Below are 20624 nucleotides of genomic sequence, written 5' to 3' on the forward strand. Positions count from 1 at the left end.
ACCTCTTGCTACATGGAAGGGTTGCCTGGAAAAAAAGAATAGTCAAAGGGAATGTTTTGTTGGTTTCAGGGACATTAATGTTTGCACAGGGTTTGAGTCTATGCTGTAAGGAATTTAAAATATGACAGGTCTTGTCCTGAAAGAGATGACAATCTGGTATAAGAACTAAGGTAGATACAGATGAAAAAAATTTTCAAGCATTCTCATAACACAGGAATAAGTCTGTAGAATCAGAGAATCTTGAAATTTTCGTGTCAAAGTAGAAAGGTCATGAGGACACGGGGAGGGGGAAGGATAAGCTGGGACAAAGTGAGAGAGTGGTAGTGTATATATGGACATGTATACACTACCAAATGTAAAATAGATAGCTAGTGGGAAGCAGTCGCACAGCACAGGGAGATCAGCTCAGTGCTGGGTCCACCTAGAGGGGTGGGATAGGGAGGGTGCCAGGGAGACGCAAGAGGGAGGAGATATGGGGATATATGTATACGTATAACTGATTCACTTTGTTATAAAGCAGAAACTAACACACCAAAAAAAAAAAAATGTAGAAAAGAAAGAAGATAATTTTTTTCTTTTTTTTTGGTTTCTAATTTTCTGGCCCTGTGACCACAATCAGTTACTCTCTCAAGGTGACCATCATCACTCACCTGCACTACAGCAACTGCCTCCTAACTGTTCTATTTTCTTCTTTGCTCCCTTCCCTTTTCCACATCATAAACAATATCTTTTAAAAAATGTGAATCAGATATCACTTGTATGCTTCGTATTATTTTTAGAATAAAATACAAACGCTTGGACATGGCTTATAAGGCTCTGTATTATCTGGCCCCAGTATACTTGCACTGACCCATTTCCTACCACTTTTCTCCCTGCTCACAAGGCTAGGAAGAGATGGCCTCCTTTTTGTTCTTCAGTGGTAAGTAGCTCTTTCTTGCCTAGGGGTCTTGGCATGACTTGGAATTGTCATTGTGTAGTTTGCTCCTTATCATCACTCAGGACTAGGCTCAAATGTCACATCCTCAGAAAGACCTTACTTTACCTCCCTTCCTCTTTTTTTTTTTTTTTTTTTTTTTGCGGTACGCGGGCCTCTCACTGTTGTGGCTTCTCGCGTTGCGGAGCACAGGCTCCGGACATGCAGGCTCAGCGGCCATGGCTCACGGGCCCAGCTGCTCTGCGGCATGTGGTATCCTCCCGGACTGGGGCGCGAACCCGTGCCCCCTGCATCGGCAGGCGGACTCTCACCACCAGGGAAGCCCTACCTCCCTTCCTCTTGACTTTCAGTCACACTGTACTGTTATCTGAAATTCCATTATTTGTCTGTTACTTGCTTTTCTCCTGAGTCCCTCAGTAGAAAGGACACACTCCATAATTGAATTGATCTTCTCTGACTTTCTCTGTGCTGTAGGCCCAGTAGGTTGAACAATGTCTGGCCCACAAGAGAGCACAGTAAATAAAATGTTGAATGACAGTCATTTAACTTCGCAGGACTTCAGCTTCGTCATCCATGAAGTGGGGATAATTATACCTGCTCTGGACATTAGCAATAAAAAGTAATGTTTACTAAATGTTTACACTGTGAAAATTACTTACATGCATATTCTCATTTACTGTTATGATTCGTATTTTACAAGTAAGGGCGTTAAGTTTTAAAAAGACCAAATAACCTAAGGACACATGGCCATTGTGAGGACCCGGGTATGAATGCAGACCTGCTGTAACCTCAGAATCTGAGCTCTTAACCTCTACTTTATAGTTCCTTGAAAGATTCTTTCTTCCATTACAGCAAAATTGCCTATGCCGTCCGCCCCACGCAGGTCCTAGTTTGTCCTGTAGCACAACTGAAGAAAGCTATTACATCCCCCATGCGTTTCTTTTCCAAGATGAACATCCCCATTTCCTTCAATCCTTCCTTAAATGATCCTCATATCCTGGTCACTATCCTCTCAAAAAACCAGTCTGACAACGTCTCTCCCGCCCCAGAACTGGTTAATTTTCACTGGGCAAATGGTTAAAGGACTTCAGAGCAGCAGAAGCCGATTCCCAGGGGCTGGGAAAATGTAGATGTTCAAGTGTTTGAGTGGGCTGTGGTTAAAACAGGAAGGCTTCCTGGGAGAGGTGATCCTCGAGCCGGAATTCAGGGCAGTAATAGCGGATCGACGGCCACAGTACCCCAGTCAAAGGACCGCGCGGGACAGCGGCCGCTGGGTTCCGCCGGGTCTAGACAAAGGCTGCTGGAGGTTAGGAAGATCGGGGACACAAACCCACGTGATGATGGCTAGCACGCGGAAGAACGCAAGTCGTTTTCCTAAAAGTAACTTAAATAGCGACTGGAGGGAAGCAAAGTGGGAGGAACAGTCAAGAAGCAAAACGCGAACTTACCCGGCAACCCGGCCTCCGTAGCCCCACTACAGACGGCGCCACCTGAGGAGCCCCGTAGCCAAGGCAGCGGCTGGCTCAACCCAGAGATCGCGAGACAGAGCAGGCCTCGCGAGATCTGGCCTCTGGCCTCTGACAGGCGGACGTTCTTTCCGGGTGCCATGGGAGGGCTCTGGGTTCAGCGATGGGCTCGCGTGCCTTTCTGTGGGTGGCCCTGGAACCACCCTGGAAACCCGACCAGGGCTGCGGAGAGGGTAGAGTCTTGTTTCAGGTCGGGGAGGAGCGGGACAGGGGTTGCTGAGAAGGAGCTGAGACGGCTCGGGACATGGAGGCGCCCGAGCTTGGCTGTGCAGCCGCCGCGGCGGCCGAAGAGCACTAACCCCTTCACGCGCGCACAGGAGGAGGATTGGCGGCGGCGGAACAAGACCGTCCTCACGTATGTGGCCGCGGCGGCCGTGGGCATGCTGGGGGCGTCCTACGCCGCCGTGCCCCTTTACCGGCTCTACTGCCAGGTAGGGCTTGCGCTGCCCGTTGGGCGGCCCGTCTGGAGGGGCGGGGGTGCGGGCAGTTCCCTAGACAGCGATGCTCCACGGTGCCGTGTTGGAGGGATATCCGAGATTATATACCAAAGAAAATCGCTTTCTAAGGAAACAGGCCTTAGAAAGTGACTGACTTGCCCAGGGTCACTAAGAAGGTGACAAGGCTACCGGTAGAACCCGAGTTCTTATAGTGATCGTGCCTATACTCCTCTGCCTAGTGAAATTCCCCGATCTCAGCTACACCACCGGCAAGGTCTGCAACCTGTATTACTGTATCCAGCGATCTGCCTTACTCTCCTGCTGTTCACACACGGGCCCGCTTTTAAAATGTAATTTATGTTCATACATTAATTCTGTGAACCACAGAAACCATGGTTTCTGTGCAAAGGTTAACCCTGGAAATGGGAGTGTGCTTGCTACTTGTAGTTAAACTGGGAGTAGCTTTTTATGTATACAAACTAGCATGAATTAGTACTTCGAGGCTTTTCCCCCTTGTTAATATGGAACTGTAATGTCCTTACACAGGGCTCCTTTTTAGATAAGAAACTCTAGTGCAATGGTTCTCAAAGTGCAGACCCCAGGACTAGCAGCAGCATCATTACCTGGGAGGGGAAGTTGAGCGCAGATTGTTGAGTCCGACTGCAGAACTGTTGAATCAGAAACTCTGGGGGCAGGGCCCAGCAGTCTGTATTTAATAAGTTCCCTAGCAGATTTTGATGCATGCTAACGGTTGAGAACCGCGGGCAAAGGCAGAGTTCACCTATTTCATATATATTCTGCTAAGTTCTTAGGCAGTAGTTTGCTGCTTTATCTGGGCATTAGGATCACCCATGGGGCTTCTTAAACAAACATGTCAGGGCTCCTGTACCCCAGAGATCCTGATTAGGAGACGTGGGTAGGGGTTAGGAATTTATGTTTTAAAAACATAAATGAGAGCTATACATTGGGTTCATTCAGTGAGTGAGTGATAGTGGTTCCCAAACTTTGTTGTACATCGGAATCACCTGGAGAGCTTTTCAAAATCCTGACACCCAGGTCACATCCCTAACCAGTTAAATCAGAAGGTCTTGGAGTGGGAGTCAGGAAGTAGTAATTTTTTAAAGATTCCAATGCTCAGAAGAGTTGGGGAATCACTGGTTAGCTGCTCTTTCCTGCCACTATTGTTAATGCCTGGCTTACTTCTCCTGTCCTTATGAAGATTAACTTTTGCCTTTATTTTCGATAATGGCTGAAACAGCAGAAATCTGAAGGACTTTTCAGTCTCTTAATATCAGCATCTATGTAGGAAAGTGCAGTAGCTTGATTTCTGGAGGATGAGTGTAGAATGTGAATTAATTTTCATCAGAGGCCAGCCTGGACCAAGCATGAATCCCAGAACTACCAGTTGATTAAGTCGTAAGCAGACCTGAATCTAAAACAGCAAGTGTAGATCACCCCAAACCACCGGTGAGTAGGCAGGGGAAGGTGGGTGGTTGATTTTATTCTTCAGGCAATATTTAACAATGTCTGAAGATATTTTAGGTTGTCACAACCTGGGAAGTGAGGGGGGGAAGGTGCTACTGGTATCTAGTGGGTAGAGGCTAAGGGATGCTGCTAAACATCCAACACTGCAGAGGGCAGATCCATTCCCCCACCCCCACCAAAAAAACGAAAAAAAAAACCCAAAGAATTATCATCTCCAAAATGTCATTAGTTCCAAGATTGAGAAACCCTGCTCCAAACTGAAGTGAATGACAATATTTCGTGCACCTGGGTGAAAGTGCAGGGCAGGAAAGTAAAAACAATTGTAATTTGTAATCCTAAACTTAAATCATAGTTGGATGTTTAGTAGTGACGTTTCCAAAAGAGCATCTCTTTTATTTTTGGAACCATGGAACTTTAGAGCCAAAAAATTAGGGATCATATAAACCACTTCATACACTGAGCTCATTTTATGAGTATGGAAAGTGTAGCCCAAAGAAAGTAAGATTTAGTGAGTTTTTAGAGCTAGTGACAGAACTAAACTGGAGCGCAGGACATTTTCTTTTCAGTGCCTTTTTCTATTGTTTAATTTCTCAAAGCATCACATTTACTAATTTGAAGAATCTGTATTCAAAGACAGCCTGTCAGAAAGAAAATATTCAGGAATCTTTATTTAAGTGACTCAGGTTCTTCAGGAAAACATCTTAAAACTTAGCCCTCTTGAAGAGAAGTATATACTTGTTTATTAAGCAAGAATAAATAAAGGCTTGCCCTCTGATGTATCTTGTAGGGTTATAATGTAACTTTATATTGCATGGCAGCTGAGTGAAGCTGCTTGACTTGTGTAACAAGCTAAGATGGTAATACTATATTTTGCTGGGAGTCTTCCCTAGCCTCAAATTTGGTATTTTTTTCCTAGTATAGTAACAGGTTAATTATCTGGAGACCAGAATTCTGGCAACCTCAAGCATCAAAAGAATAATTTTTTTAAGCTTCTCTGATAAGGAAATAATTAATGGCAATGAAGATAGACAAGAAGTATCACAGATTATCTTGATGCCTTATGATTAGTTGATTCAATGGCCAAAGAGATCAGGTTCTCTGATTAACTGGTAATATATATATATATAAAAGCTGTACTATACAAAAAAATATGGAAAAATATTTACCAACATGGAAAAATACTTATGATGCTTGAGGAAAGCAGACTATAGAAGTGAAGCTACAAACTAATCTGTGTTCTAAAAGTTATGATATGAAAAAGGACCAGACAGGGATGTGGAAAAATGGAATTATTTAAATAGTTTATTGAAATGACAGCATTGTGGGTAAATTTTATTTCTAATAATAATAGTTGATACGAAATATTAACAATAAGGGGATATATGTTTAATGAAAAGTTCAGCTAAAAATTCTGAGCTCTATTATCAGTGGAGAGTCCGCTCTCTTTCAAATGATTCATTTTTGACCATGCCATATAACCAAGTGATTACTGAATAATATGACTTTAACCAGTATAGGCCCTTGACACCCAAAAAGTGGTCAAACCATTGGCACATTCATAGGAAATGGCCATTGATAGTATATAAACCTTGCTGCTACTGGATTATTAAAGTTAAATAGTTTTTAAAATTTTGTTCATCCAATAAATAGGTCATCAGCACCTAAAACTACTGTATTGTTGTTTAGCATATTATATTGTACCTTGTTGTCTTTTCCTAGACTACTGGACTTGGAGGATCGGCAGTAGCAGGTCATGCATCAGACCAGATTGAAAACATGGTACCTGTTAAGGATCGCATCATTAAAGTCACCTTTAATGCAGATGTGCATGCAAGTCTCCAGTGGAACTTTAGACCTCAGCAAACAGAAATATATGTAAGTGATTAAAGCAGTTTTTAAAAGATTGCTTTTTTCAATGTAAAAATCCTTTCTTTCATCACTTACTGGTTCACAATTTAGGAAACATTCATCTAAACTTAATTTCAAAATACTGACAGATTCCATTACTGTAATCCTTTTATTCCTGCAGACTACTTTTTGACAGTGCCCTATATTCTGACCTAATGTAACAGGATATACTTTTAAGTTACATGGCATTATAATAAAAGTCAGTTTGGAACTATGGAAAATGTCATGTTTTTATTAGATTCCTATTAAGAATTCACTAAGAAGTTTTCTGGTCACTAATCTTGTCAGTAGGAGCAGCTGTCATCCTTTATAGTTGACTTTACCTCAGGTATAGATGATACAAGAAAAATGTTGAAAATTATTGGTTACAATGGAAAGTAGTTTACTGATTTACATCAGAAGTATCCCTGTCCTTAAAAAAAAAATTTAAGGATCTTTGAAGTAATCATGCTAAATAGTCATGTTCTATTTCAGAAAGATTATACACCTTAAAAGTTTCCTAAAATTGTGATTAGAGGATTTAACTGAAATTATCTCATGAACTGAATAGCCAGAAAAGCTTAATTGTAACTCTTATTGGAAAACCCTATTAATATTAGTGCTTCCCCAGGTTAGTAAGCTTCATTGAATCTCTTCAGTGATTTGAGGGTGTTATAGGTTATGGTTCTTTCTGTTTTTTTTTTTTTAAATTAATTTATTTATTTTTGGCTGCATTGGGTCTTTGTTGCTGCATGCGGGCTTTCTCTAATTGTGGCGAGCGGGGGCTACTCTTCATTGTGGTGCATGGGCTTCTCATTGTGGTGGCTTCTCTCGTTGCGGAGCATGGGCTCTAGGCGCGCAGGCTTCAGTAGTTGTGGCACGCTGGCTTAGTTGCTCCGCAGCATGTGGGATCTTCCCGAACCGGAGCTTGAACCCATGTCCCTTGCATTGGCAGGCGGATTCTTAACCACTGCGCCACCAGGGAAGCCCTAGATTATGGTTTTGAATATTAGTTGCAATCACACAGTAGTATACAGTGGTGTTAGTTGCTAAATTGGTACATGCGACAGAGCATCCTTTGGACGTTGATTTCTTTTTTTTTTTATTTATGTCTCATTTTACGTTGACTTCTTTAAAGCCTTGCAATTTATTTTATCCGTTATTTTCTCTCAAGAAAAAAAAAAACTATTAGTGCTTTTTGGTTAAATAAAAGTTCTATTCAGTTAGTTTTACTCTGGTTTACATTTAATTTACTCTGGTTGTAAACTAAGTTTAAGGTTGGTAACCTTTTATAAAAAGAATCTTTAGTCAATTATATAATATTCAGGGATAAGTGTTAAGAAGTTAGGCTTGGCTTGTTCTTGGACACATTTTATTTTCTTACATCTTTATTGAAGTATAATTGCTTTACAATGTTGTGTTAGTTTCTGCTGTACAACAAAGTGAATCAGCTATATGTATATATATATATATCCCCTCCGTTTTGAGCCTCCCTATACCACCCCTCTAGGTCATGACAAAGCATGGAGTTGATCTCCCTGTGCTATGCAGCAGCTTCCCACTAGCTGTCTATTTCATATTTGGTAGTGTATATATGTCAGTGCTACTCTCTCATTTCGTCCCAGCTTACCCTTCCCCCTCCCCGTGTCCCTAAGTCCATTCTCTATGTCTGTGTCTTTATTCCTATCCTGCCCCTAGGTTCTTCAGAACCTTTTTTTTTTTTTTTACATTCTATATATGTTAGCATACGGTATTTGGTTTTCTCTTTCTGACTTACTTCACTCTGTATGACAGACTCTAGGGCCATACACCTCACTACAAATAACTCAATTTTGTTTCTTTTTATGGAGCAATATTCCATTGTATATATGTGCCACATCTTCTTTATCCATTCATCTGTCGATGGACACTTAGGTTGCTTCCATGTCCTGGCTATTGTAAATAGTGTTGCAATGAACATTGTGGCTCATGACTCTTTTTTTTTTTTTTTTTTTGGCGGTACGCGGGCTTCTCACCGCTGTGGCCTCTCCCGTTGCGGAGCACAGGCTCTAGACTCACAGGCTCAGCGGCCATGGCTCACGGGCCCAGCCACTCCGCGGCATGTGGGATCCTCCCGGACCGGGGTACGAACCCGTGTCCCCTGCATCGGCAGGCAGACTCTCAACCACTGCGCCACCAGGGAAGCCCCACGACTCTTTTTGAATTATGGTTTTCTCAGGGTATATGCCCAGTAGTGGGATTGCTGGGTCATATGGTAGTCCTATTTTTAGTTTTTTAAGGAACCTCCATACTGTTCTCCATAGTGGCTATATCAGTTTACATTCCTACCAGCAGTGCAGGAGGGTTCCCTTTTCTCCACACCCTCTCCAGCATTTATTGTTTCTAGATTTTTTGATGATGGCCATTCTGACTGGTGTGAGATGATATCTCATTGTGGTTTTGATTTGCATTTCTCTAATGATTAGTGATGTTGAGCATTCTTTCATGTGTTTGTTGGCAATCTGTATGTCTTCTTTGGAGAAATGTCTATTTAGGTCTTCTGCCCATTTTTGGATTGGGTTGTTTGTTTTTTTGATATTGAGCTGCATGAGCTGCTTGTGTATTTTGGAGCTTAATCCTTTGTCAGTTGCTTCATTTGCAAATATTTTCTCCCATTCTGAGGGTTGTCTTTTCATCTTGTTTATGTTTTCCTTTGCTGTGCAAAAGCTTTTAAGTTTCATTAGGTCCCATTTGTTTATTTTTGTTTTTATTTCCATTTCTCTAGGAGGTGGATCAAAAAGGATCTTGCTGTGATTTATACATCATAGAGTGTTCTGCCTATGTTTCCCTCTAAGAGTTTTATAGTGTCTGGCCTTACATTTAGGTCTTTAATCCATTTTAAGTTTATTTTTGTGTATGGTGTTAGGTAGTGTTCTACTTTCATTGTTTTACATGTAGCTGTCCTGTTTTCCCAGCACCACTTATTGAATAGGCTGTCTTTTCTCCATTGTATTTTCTTGCCTCCTTTGTTGGATACATTTTAAATAACTTCATCTGCAGATTATTGCTTGAAGACTTCAGACATACAAGAGGACAATCCGTATCTAAGTATGCGTAAGAGAACATTGGTTCTCCACTGACATATGCAAGTAACATTTGAAAATCAAATGTTCTTGGGTAGTATTCACAATTTATTTTGCTGACCCTTAACATTAGTTTAAATGAGGTATTATGGTCTGAAATGATAATAATGACTAATTTAAGAGGGAAAGAAGGAGCCATGTGAGATTTAAGGATAATGTATATTTTCCTTAAAACAGGTAGTGCCAGGGGAGACTGCACTGGCGTTTTATAAAGCTAAGAATCCTACTGACAAACCAGTAATTGGAATTTCTACATACAATGTGGTACCATTTGAAGCTGGACAGTATTTCAATAAAATACAGGTATAACTAAATGCAGACATTACAGAATGTGATAAAGATACATGAAATTGTTTGATACTAAATCTATTTGTGTCTGTTTAGTAGGTACTAATTTTTTAAAGTTCATTTCTTCTAAACTTCAAACTTTATTTTTCATTGCTTATAATAGCTATGCAGAGGTTGAGAGTCAAACCATATAGGTATCTGCTTTTTTAAGATTAGAAGAATTTGCTGATTCTCAATCCTTAAAGCAAAACTCAATTTGAGATAAAAGATGCTGTTATTCTATTACAGAATTTAAAGATTATAATTAACAGTAATGCTTATTAAAGCCAATAAATGAAGCATTAGTTTCTATTATAGGTAATAGAATAGAAATATTAATTAATGAATACCTTTCTATAACTTCTAGTGCTTCTGTTTTGAAGAACAAAGGCTTAATCCACAAGAGGAAGTAGATATGCCGGTATTTTTCTACATTGATCCTGAATTTGCTGAAGATCCAAGAATGGTGAATGTTGATCTCATCACTCTTTCTTATACTTTTTTTGAAGCAAAGGAGGGGCATAAGTTGCCGGTTCCAGGCTATAATTGAAGTCAGAACTAAGTCCTGCTTCAAATTTGTGATTTTTGAAAAATCATGTATCTTCTCAGAGGAGAAATATTTATAATAATGTAAAGCCTTCTATTTTACACTTTATATACTTATGGTTCTTTTTTCCCAACTAAGTTACCCTACTTAGAATGTGTAACTGTTCAAAACCATACTTAGAGTTTAAGTAGTATTAGAAGAAACTGCTTTGTTTCTTAAATATGTTGGCATGGACTTGATGGTTCAGCTTAATTCACTGGTCCCCTTTCAAATTATGAGCACTTCATACTTGTAGCAATGAATTTTTATTATTATTTCTAGAATAGTTTGTTACTACTTTCATTATGAACAGTCACTATTTTAAAAGCTCAAAATGGAAGAGGAATCACTAAGCCCTAACAGCTTGCCTAAAGATTACATTCTGATTTCAAATTTGACTGTATTTTTCCTTTAAGATCTAGGGCTATTTTACATTCAGAGTACTAAACAAGTACTCTGAAATTTCAGTACCATGAAATTTAAATAAAATGCATAAGTATATCCGGTAGGTTTCTAGCATTTTTTTGTGATAGTTCCAAGTCTCCAAATTTTAAAATGTAAGTGGGATTGTGAAGATTTACTGACAGCAGAGTTCTTCTGAAAAAAGATGTATTGAACTGTTTTAATAGTAATTTATGACAAACCAAAGTACAATTTATTCTGAATGTTTTCCAGTAGTCTTTTTTCCAAAAAGAAATAAAAAAGGAGCATTTAATGTTATAAAGAATTATATTTAAAGGCAAACAGTGTAGAATCCAGTAACCTCTTGAGGGTACCTGAAATATTAAACTACAATCATCAAGGCTTTTACAATTCATAATCCTAAACAAGAGTATTATTTATAAAGAAGTGCAAATTGACTTTTACATTCAACTTTAGTTAAATGAAGGCACTCAGTATTCTTCCTGAATAATAATAGTTTTTCACATTTCATGCTTTCATCTGTTAACAATTATTTTGTAATGAAAGTCTTCATCTACTCTTATCCGAGCTCTTGTGATGATTTCTAAATGTAGGAAGGTCTGAAAACATAAGGTGCTACACTTAATCTGGTTGGCCTCAGTACCATGAATTTTTCTTCTGCTTAAGTTTTAAGTGAGTATATGTTACAACCAAGTTCTTTTGAGATAAAGCTTAAGCTGCTGTCAGGAGCCATAAATGTTACTCTGGAACTGTTACTCTTCTGTTTAAACCTCATTACTGCAGAGGAGAAATGTTCCACTGTGGCTTTGACGTTCTGGAAGGTCTTAACTTCTGGGTCTCAAAGCTGGACAGGGTCTACCTTTAGGAGAATTGGCACCCATAATGCTGCTAGTGAGCTGGTCATCCACTTCCACCTGGAATAAAAAGAAGAGTCAACCATCTCCATCTTTTCCTCTTTCCCCATTCCTTGTAACTAGAGAGCCACAGTCTAGTAGAGGAAAGGTGGGAATGTACTACTTCCATGGGGGAAGGTGTGGGGGAATAAATAAGTTAATAGGTTACTGGTGGCTGTGTGCATTTATTAGTAAATAAATGGAATGATTAGTAAAGCAATAGAATCCAGACCAATCTAGACTAACAATGAATGGCTTCTACCAGTCCCAGCTAACAGGTATTAACTGCACATAAAAGACACGTCTGATTCTAGTGCTAAGAAGTTTTTATTGATCATCGGTTTTTGTTAGCATTAACATTTCTATACCATAAACCTACTTCTGCATTCCCAAGATTTATAATTTTTAGCTAACATGGTCACAAAGAATGTATTTCATTAGTGAACAATAGTTCATTACAATTTGAGTGACTCAGAGGAACTTGTGTAATAATATCTCATTCATCAGAGTGTCAGACTGTGATGGCCCATACAAAATGTAAATAATAAATGTAGAAAGTGACAGTTACACTGAAATCATGTGGAATGTAAGTTGCGTAAGTTGAAGCCTTTACCTCAACGGTCACTGTGACTTTGAGCTCCTTTGTGGTGGTGAACATCAATGTCTTCATAAATAGCTCTGAAACAAACAAGCCATAATGGCAAAAGGGTTATATATCAATTTCAATGTACTATTTTGGCTTTTAGCTGCCAACAACTTAACTAAAACTCTGGTGCTATTTTAGGTGTTCAGGAAATCAGGCTATATCAGTAAATAAAAACAAAAGTCTCTGTCCTGAAGCTTACATTATAACTTTCTTAGATCCTAATGCTGCTATCCCCGTACACCTTATAAATATGTATCTTATGTAACCATTTTACTTGTAATTTAATGAGAAATATGGCTCAAAATTTGGACAGTTTGCTTCTTGATTTAAAAAAAAGCAAAAATTTTTCAGCTTTCCCTGGCTTTATAAAAAACATTAAAAATTAATATTCTAGCTTATTTAACGTATGTTATTACAGTCCAAACTCCTGAGCTACCTTTAGCATATAACTGTCATCTTTGTGCTTTGTATATAGTCCTTTCTATGACAGCCTTTGTTCAGTTCTTTATATTTGTCTTACATATGTCTGTAGATAGACCATATCTATACCTAGAAATATGACATTAATATATACAGTATAACAACACATGGCTAAGGAAAAAAAATCTCATAAAAATCACAGCACATTGAAGGCATGATCCCTAACCTCAAGAAGCCCCAGCATGGTCCAGAAATTTTAATGTTTTTCTAATAAGTTTTGTCTCTCGTTTTCCACAAAAGTATTTCAACCTCCTTCACTCTATTCAAATCTCTGATGCCCCTCCTCTCAGTCAGAAACCTCACATTTTAGTAAATTAAATGTCTGGATATGGAAACCTCCTCATGCTTCCATCACCAAATCTTCAAGTCTGTTTTCATCTGCACCATCATCTACTTCTATGATCCTATCTGTCTACCCCTAGGCTTCTCAAACACCTCACTCATTTAGGTATCTCCCTTCCTAAATCTTCAGCCTCTCATTCTCTACTAAATCCTACCCCTTAGGATTCACAGATGTTCCAGCATCTCCCATTTTATAAAATAATACAGTCCTTTATCCCCTGTCTACTTAATCACCTCAGTAATCCTCTAGCTCCCAGGCCACTTTCCACAATCCCTTCATGTTTAAGTTTCTATGTAAGTTACCTGTGCACTTATTGTCTACTTCATCTCTTACTTTTTAATGCACTGAAATTTGGTTCTGTCCCCATCGATTTACCAAAATGCTTCTACTAAAATCACCAATGATTTCCTGTTACTTAGTCCATTATTGAGTGTTTATCTTCAGTAATGTTTACCACAGTTGTGTACTCCCTCCTTTTTGTTTCCAAACTGCAATTTCCACATCTGGTAATAGGTTGTTCCCTGTTGCTCTCTTTGCTCTTGGCTTTTCCATTTTCTTGAATGCGCCAAACTCTCTCCCCACAGGGTCTTTGTATAAGTTGTTACCTGGGCCTGCAACACTGATTCCCAAACTTGTCACACTAAAAACTGCAGGTCTTAACCTTAACGTCACTTCTCAGGCTTTCTCTACCCTCATTTAAATCAGTTCTTTCTGTTATACACTGTCAAGTCGATATCTTTCATACCATTAACACAAACTGTAAATACATGTTTGCCTGCTGATTTAATTTCTGCATCCATACTAGATTTACCCTCCATGAGTTTTAACACGATAAATTAGGCAGCAATCAATTCCCCTTGCACATAGACAGTGTTCAGTCATTTGTCAAATGAATGAATCGTGTATGTATATGTATATGTATATTCATAAGTACTATACTCTCTGTTCTGCTGGAGTAGAAATTCTTTTTTTTTTTTTTTTTGGAATAGAAATTCTTAACCTGGGGTTCATGGACAACTAGTGATGTGAATATCCCAGAACTTTTCTGCAAGATTTTGTGCTTTTCCTTAGGCAGAAGTTCCCTGGATTTCATGGAATGTTCAAAGAAATTGAGACACCCTACCCTCCTGAAAGGAAGAATTGTAGTGGTAGGGAATTCCAGCTTCTTACTATCTCTCTTACCTTTAATATCTATTGCACCACCACATCTACTTACAACAATCTCATAATTAACTAAAATATAATAATATACTTTTCCGCTTCCTATTTCCCTGGAGAAACCGATAAAAACATCCGGTTTCCAGACAGCATACCCAGTTTAACCAGTTTCTAATTCCTTAAACCACTAATATATTCATTGATACTTTATCAAGCAGAATGACCTAGGAAAGTTTCATAATCTTGTTAGGAAAAAATATTTAATGAATTCCTAAGCCTATTAAGATTCGTTCATAAATCATTCCAAAATAGATCACTACATTGAGGGTTTAAACCAGGGTCAAAACCTCAAATGCCTACACATGCCAGGCAGGTCAGATGAAGGTATGCAGTGGGCCAGGTGGGGCCTGGTGGACTGCAGAAGTTGTCTCATCTTAAAGAGGCAGCTACTATGCAGCCCCAAGCTATTGCTAACACGTAAAAATGCTGTTGTATCGAAAAGAATCCAGAGGTCCAGATATTTTTGGAAATATCCCACTTTTTAACTGTTGGCAGTTAGTGTTGAAATGCATATTTAAAATTCACACAGGTCAAACAAAACACAGCTGCAGGCAAGATAACAGCCTGCAGGCTGCTAGTTTCTAAACAGTGATTTCCATAAACCTGCTTTAATCATTTTAAACAATTTTGGGGGTAACCTTTAGTCAAAGTATATTAAAGCTCTAATGAGCCTACCATTCCATAAATATTTTTATATACTGACCAATATGAAATCACAAAATAATGCTGCTTTAAGGATTCCAAGTTAAAAAGTAATTTTTACACTAATAATCCATTTTAAGCACACTCTTGTCATAGGTAGTGAAGATTAAAAACAAGTTCTTATAGAAGTCTTTTTTGGCATTAGTCAAAGAACAACTAAAATACCCCATCCATGTGGTACTTATGTCACTAATCAGTGAATAGTGCCCTTCTCAAGCTGGAGAGAACCTGACTTTCCTCCAAGGCATCTACAAGGAATATACTAATGCACACGATGGTTCTGGTTATTTCTTAATGTGCAACCCCAGCATTTTTATTTTTTAGTCACAAGGCTGAGAATAACAAGACCATTAAGAGCAACAACCTCCAAGAAAACCTCACAAGTCATTTTTAAATAAGGTCATTGATTTCTGCCAAGACCTAAACAAAGTTAAATGTATGACCAAGCCCCGTTAGCTCTGCTACCAAAGGGAACCAAGACAAAAAAGATAATCATTTTGTAAATGACTTACTCTGTGGTGACAGCAGGAGCTAAGGGATCAAACTCCATTACCTCGTAGTAATTGGGTGGCTGGAAATCATTCTTTGTCATCGCTGTAAGCAACAAAAAGAAACACACATTGTGCTTTTCGAGGAGATACACACAATTAATATTCTCTTTATGACTTAGACTTCTGACAGAAGATCCTAACAAACACTGACAACGAGAAACAAGCACACTGGTGTTCCAATGCTACTCCCAAGTACAACAAATCTATACATAACAAAAAGGTTTCCAAACTTCGATTACAGGTTCATTTACCTCAGCACTCAAAATACAATATTCAGTGCAACACAAGCATTTTTACAATCTCCTAATGTCAGTAATGGTATCTGCCCTGAATTTATCTCGTGTAGCTTAAAAATGTAAATGAACTCTAATTTTTCCTCTCTGTATATCTATTTTCAGTTACCAGTAAATCTTTAGCAGATTCATATATTCTCTCACAAGTTTCCTTATTTGATGCAAATAATAAGGTGTCAAGTACCTGGATGATTGCTGGGCAGGGATGGTGGTCTCTGGTTTGATGGTGTTGCTGGAATGGTCTTTAGAGTAACTGGCTGTAGTAATACTGAATTTGAATATTCCGGAAACTGAAGAGAGCAGGGTGCATGTTCAAATAAACATTCTACATTAAGCTTTACTTTATAATTTAGATTCCTAGGCTTCCAAGGGGCAGTATTCCAAGAACCATATATTCTGAACTGGATAAGAATTAGTAATTATTAACTATTATTTTAGTTTTTAAGATAATAACCCCTTACAGAATTTACTGCTTTTCTGTCTGGTTTCATGCCCATTGCACCTCATTTCCCATATAAAATGTAAACTTAAAAAAAATGTTGCTTTTTAAAAAAAGAAGCGGGAATGTATGGCTCAGACCAGAGTCTGTTGTTCCACACTGAATAAAACCTGGGCCTCAAAGGACAAAAAACAATATTAACCACAAAAAAGCATAAGGTGAAGATATTAAATCAAGACTTAAAGATTAAAGTTTTAATTAGAAATATCTCTTGTTAATTTTCTTCATTCATTTCACAAATATGTCCTGGGCACCTACTGTATGCCAGGCTCTATAAATAAAGCAGTAAATAAGGCAGGCCAAATCCCTGCCCTCAAGAAGCAGACAATCAACAAACGTAAACAGGTGTCAGATAGCAAGTGCTCTCTGGAAAAAGCAGGGTAATGGGAGAAGAGAGGCTGGGGTGGGATATTTCTCTGACAGTCATAGTCAAGGGAATGCCTCACCACTGGGGATACTGAGCAGAGCCCTGATTCTGATGCGGATCCTGTGATTAGCTAAGGTCATATGGTCATATGCTCTGAAGCAGGGGGGTGGCCAGTGCAGTTGGAGAGGCAAGAGGTGCAGCTAGAGAGGTAGTGGGAGGGGTCAGAGCAGCATTTCAGGCTTTTACTGAGTAAAATGGAGTCAGGAAGAAAACCACAGGTGGTTTTAGAGCAAATGGGTAACATAATACAAACTTTACTTTAAAAAAAGATTGCCATGGGGACTTCCCTGGTGGTCCAGTGGTTAAGAATTGGTCTTGCAATCCAGGGGACACTGGTTTGAACCCTAGTCAGGGAACTAAGATCCCACATGCCGCAGGGCAACTAAGCCCGTGTGCCACAGCTGCTGAACCCATGTGCCACAACTAGAGAGCCCACACACTGCAACTAATGAGCCCACGTGCTCTGGAGCCCGTGTGCCACAACTAGAGAGAAGCCCACACACTGCAACAAAAGATCCCGTGTGCTGCAACTAAGACCCGACACAGCCAAAAAAAAAAAAAAATGAAAAAATAAAAAAGATTGCTCTGGTTTCTGTTTTAAGAATAGATTGTGTGATGGGGGTGGGGGTGGAGAGGAAGGTGAAGGCTGAAGCAAGGCAACACTCAGGGAGGCCACTGCAATATCCATCTGATGGTAGCTTGAAATGGGATGTGGTAGTGGAGGTGGTGAGAAGTGGCTGGATAATGGATATATTTTGAAGGTAGAGGTAAAATGGTGGAGGTCAAGCATGATTTCTCAAGGTTTTTGACCTCAGCAACTGAAATAGTGGTCATTTACTGAGTTGGGGAGACGGCAGGAAGAGCAAATCGGGAGACAGGGCTGAAAGAAAACAAGAGGAGATGTGAAGTGGAAGGTGGAAATGTGAGTTCTGAGTGTAGGGAAGGCATAAGGTCCGGAGACAGCAACTTGTAAGTCGTCAGTCTGAATGGAATTTCAAGATATGAGACCAAAAGACCATGGAGGAATGAATGCCAGATTCCTGGGGTCTCCAATACTGAAAGGCCAGTAGAGGAGGAGGGACCAGCAAAGGGGATGGAGAAGAACTGAGGCAAAAGAAGAACCCAAAGTGAGTGGTGTCTGAAAGCCACACGTGCAGAAAATAGGATGTGACTGACTGTCAGTTGCTGTTGATCAGGTGAGATGAAGACTGAGAATTGCAGGACTACATTTAGTAAATCTGGAGGTCTCTGGTGACCTTGACAAGAGCTCTGCCAGTAAAGTGGCTGGAATGAGAACTTGTCTGAAGTCTGTCAGAGGATGGGAGGAAAGAAAGTGGAGACAGCAAATATAAACAGCTCTAAGGGAATTCTGATCCTTAACCATCTTCTAACGGAAGTGAGACTACACTTGTCTATCTTAAATGATTAAAAAGACAGCAAGGAAAAGTCCTAACAAGGGCTGCATCAACACATTATAAAGAAACTTTGAGCAGAATATGAGAATTAAGGACCAGGAGTTCCTTTTTAGCATGATAATTGCTCATCAGGTGCACTGCCAGGGAAGGTCTTCATTACTTACACTCTCATATGTAGGACTTGAGGCGAGGTTTTGGCTGGTCCTTTGGACAAACCTAGGATAGTGTGATAACACAGCATGATTACCCTACAGTGAGATCAAAGATGCCAAAAGATGACTTTCCTGGTCTAAAAACAAAACCCAAAATGCACCTTCAGACTACACAAACGTATTAATTTTATATATCAATAAAAATTACCATTGGTTTTAGTGCCCAGCAGATCATGATGCCCAAATACCAGACAGTAAAGATAAAACCCTGTCCCCAGGCAGTGGCAGCCTTGAGACCCTGGAGTGTGCACACTATACCAGTGACAGCAGAGCCTTCAGTCTTTGCATGAGCGTAGCTACCACCCCATCATTTCCTAAAGGATGAGAGGCAATGCAGAGTAGAAGTTAGGAAGGGGGGACAGTTTGGAGTAAAGTTGGAATAAACACACTTCACCCTGTCTCTCCCGCCAAATGCAGCTATAAAACATGGACAGGATGCGTGGAGCAAATATTTGAGAACTGAAAAGTAAACACTAGTTACAGGCTGATTGGGAAAGAAGACTAGAATTTGAGTATCAGTGAAATGTTGGTGAACTTGCCATGTTCTGCCCCTCTGGTATTCCCTAACTGGAATGCAGTGCAGCCTAAAACCCAAGTGGGCAGTGAAGACAGAGCTCCAGGAGAAGCCTCTCATTCTCACTCAAGGAGCAGAAAAGGGAAATCCTAAAGCTCAGAGAGAGTGTGGAAATCCCCCATCCCTTTTCTCCTCTTTGTTCTTTCACACCCCAAACCCTAGGCAATCCCAAGGTGGCTGCAGTGACAGCAGAGGCAACAGGGACCTACAGGGGCTTAAAACTCTGAGTGAGGGGAACCTTCTTCTCTAAGAGGTAGAACTGTGATCCCAAGAGGATATGGCAAACTTCTGTTGTTTCTTTTGTCCCTTCTGTCCTGCCATTTGGTGCCCAACACAAGCATAGTCAAGGAAATGCATGGCATAGTAAACCTTCAGCTTTTTGACTGGAGAGCCAAAAAAGGGTGTCCCAGGAAAGCAAAGAACCAGAGAAATCACAAAGAGGGAGGAATTCAGGAAAACAACCTTAAAGTTGTTTATGAAACAACTTTATGCATCTATGCATCCACGGCTGATCCCAATTAATGCCAAAGATGTTGAGAACTGAACACACAGCCTGCTATCCAGACCTTACATGAATACTGGGTGGCACACATGTGGGACAGGTCTCAATGGCACTGCCAAGGCTTTGAAAATTTAACTGACATCAGAACCGAAGCACACAGAAGGCAGGCTGAAACTGTGCCGTAAACCTCATGAGGTTGTTTGCCTACTAATCAAAACATCAACATTCTCAACAGGATTTAGATAAGATGAAGTGTCTCATATCATTAAAAATGTCCAAGATACAATCCAAAATTACTATGCATATGAAGAACTGAGAAAATTTAAACTTGCAATAGAAAAGACAATCAACAGTGGTTGACATCCAGAGTACACAGATGCTGAAATTATCTTACAATTTTAAAGCAGCTATTTATACAAATGCTTCAGCAAGGAACTGTGAACACTCTTGATAAAAAACAGGAAAATAGAGTCTCAGCAAAGAAACACAAGATTATAAAGAAGAGCCAAATGGGAATTTTAGAATTGAAAATTTCAGTAACTGAAATTTTTAAAAAGTTACAGAATGAGCTAAACAGCAAAGTGGGGATGACAGAGGAAATAGAGTGAGAAAAGCAATGAACAGAACCCTATGGATCTATGAAACAATGACAACAGATCTAACGTGTGCCATCAAAAGTCCCAGAAGGACGGCAGAAAGTGTGTAGTGCTGAAAAAAACATTTGAAGAAATAAAGGCTTAAAACTTCACAAATTTGGTCAAAAACAAACCCACAGATTCAAGAAGTTCAGTGTAACAGGTTGAGTCGTGGCTCCCAAAGAGTTATGTCCTTGTCCTAATTCCTGGAACCTATGAGTGTCACCTTATTTGGAAAAAGGGTTTTTGTAGATATAATTAAGGACACTGAGATGATGTTCGAGTGGGCACTAAATTCAATGACAAGTGACCTTAAAACAGAAAAACAGGAGTGGGGGGAAGGAGGGGCTGAGACACACAGGGGAGAAGGTAATGTGAAGGTGGAGAAAGAAAGTGAAGTGATGTGGCCACAAGCCAAAGTAACAAAGGAGTGCCAACACTCACCAGAATCTTTAAGAGGCAAAGAATGGCTTCTCCTCTGAGAGCCCGGGAGGGAGACTGCCTTGC

The 20624-nt window shown here is 39.7% G+C and overlaps 3 protein-coding genes across 3 annotated transcripts in view; 1 reads left to right on the forward strand and 2 right to left on the reverse strand.

The window, feature by feature from the left end:
- STXBP4 (syntaxin binding protein 4) overlaps positions 1 to 2417 on the reverse strand; it is a 180548-nt gene extending 178131 nt beyond the window's left edge. The window contains exon 1 of the mRNA XM_082861201.1: positions 2383 to 2417. The gene's annotated coding sequence lies outside the window, so the exon portion shown is untranslated. The remainder of the gene's footprint in view (positions 1 to 2382) is intronic.
- Positions 2418 to 2540: 123 nt separating this feature from the next.
- COX11 (cytochrome c oxidase copper chaperone COX11) lies at positions 2541 to 10268 on the forward strand (the record flags this gene model as incomplete). The annotated part of the gene is made up of 4 exons (XM_082861055.1): positions 2541 to 2891; positions 6102 to 6257; positions 9569 to 9694; positions 10086 to 10268. The coding sequence occupies 4 exons, from the start codon at positions 2541 to 2543 to the stop codon at positions 10266 to 10268; spliced, it is 816 nt and encodes a 271-aa protein (XP_082717181.1).
- A 1233-nt stretch (positions 10269 to 11501) lies between these two features.
- Positions 11502 to 20624, reverse strand: part of TOM1L1 (target of myb1 like 1 membrane trafficking protein) — a 52189-nt gene continuing 43066 nt past the window's right edge. Inside the window, exons 12-16 of the mRNA XM_082861054.1 lie at positions 18359 to 18410; positions 16038 to 16143; positions 15522 to 15603; positions 12234 to 12298; positions 11502 to 11641 (exon numbers count right to left, since the gene is read on the reverse strand). Coding sequence (XP_082717180.1) covers positions 12235 to 12298; positions 15522 to 15603; positions 16038 to 16143; positions 18359 to 18410 — 304 coding nt within the window. The 3' untranslated portion in view covers positions 11502 to 11641; position 12234. The remainder of the gene's footprint in view (positions 11642 to 12233; positions 12299 to 15521; positions 15604 to 16037; positions 16144 to 18358; positions 18411 to 20624) is intronic.

Source organism: Leucopleurus acutus (genome assembly GCF_964270905.1).
Source record: "Leucopleurus acutus genome assembly, chromosome: 19".
Lineage (NCBI taxonomy): Eukaryota > Metazoa > Chordata > Mammalia > Artiodactyla > Delphinidae > Leucopleurus > Leucopleurus acutus.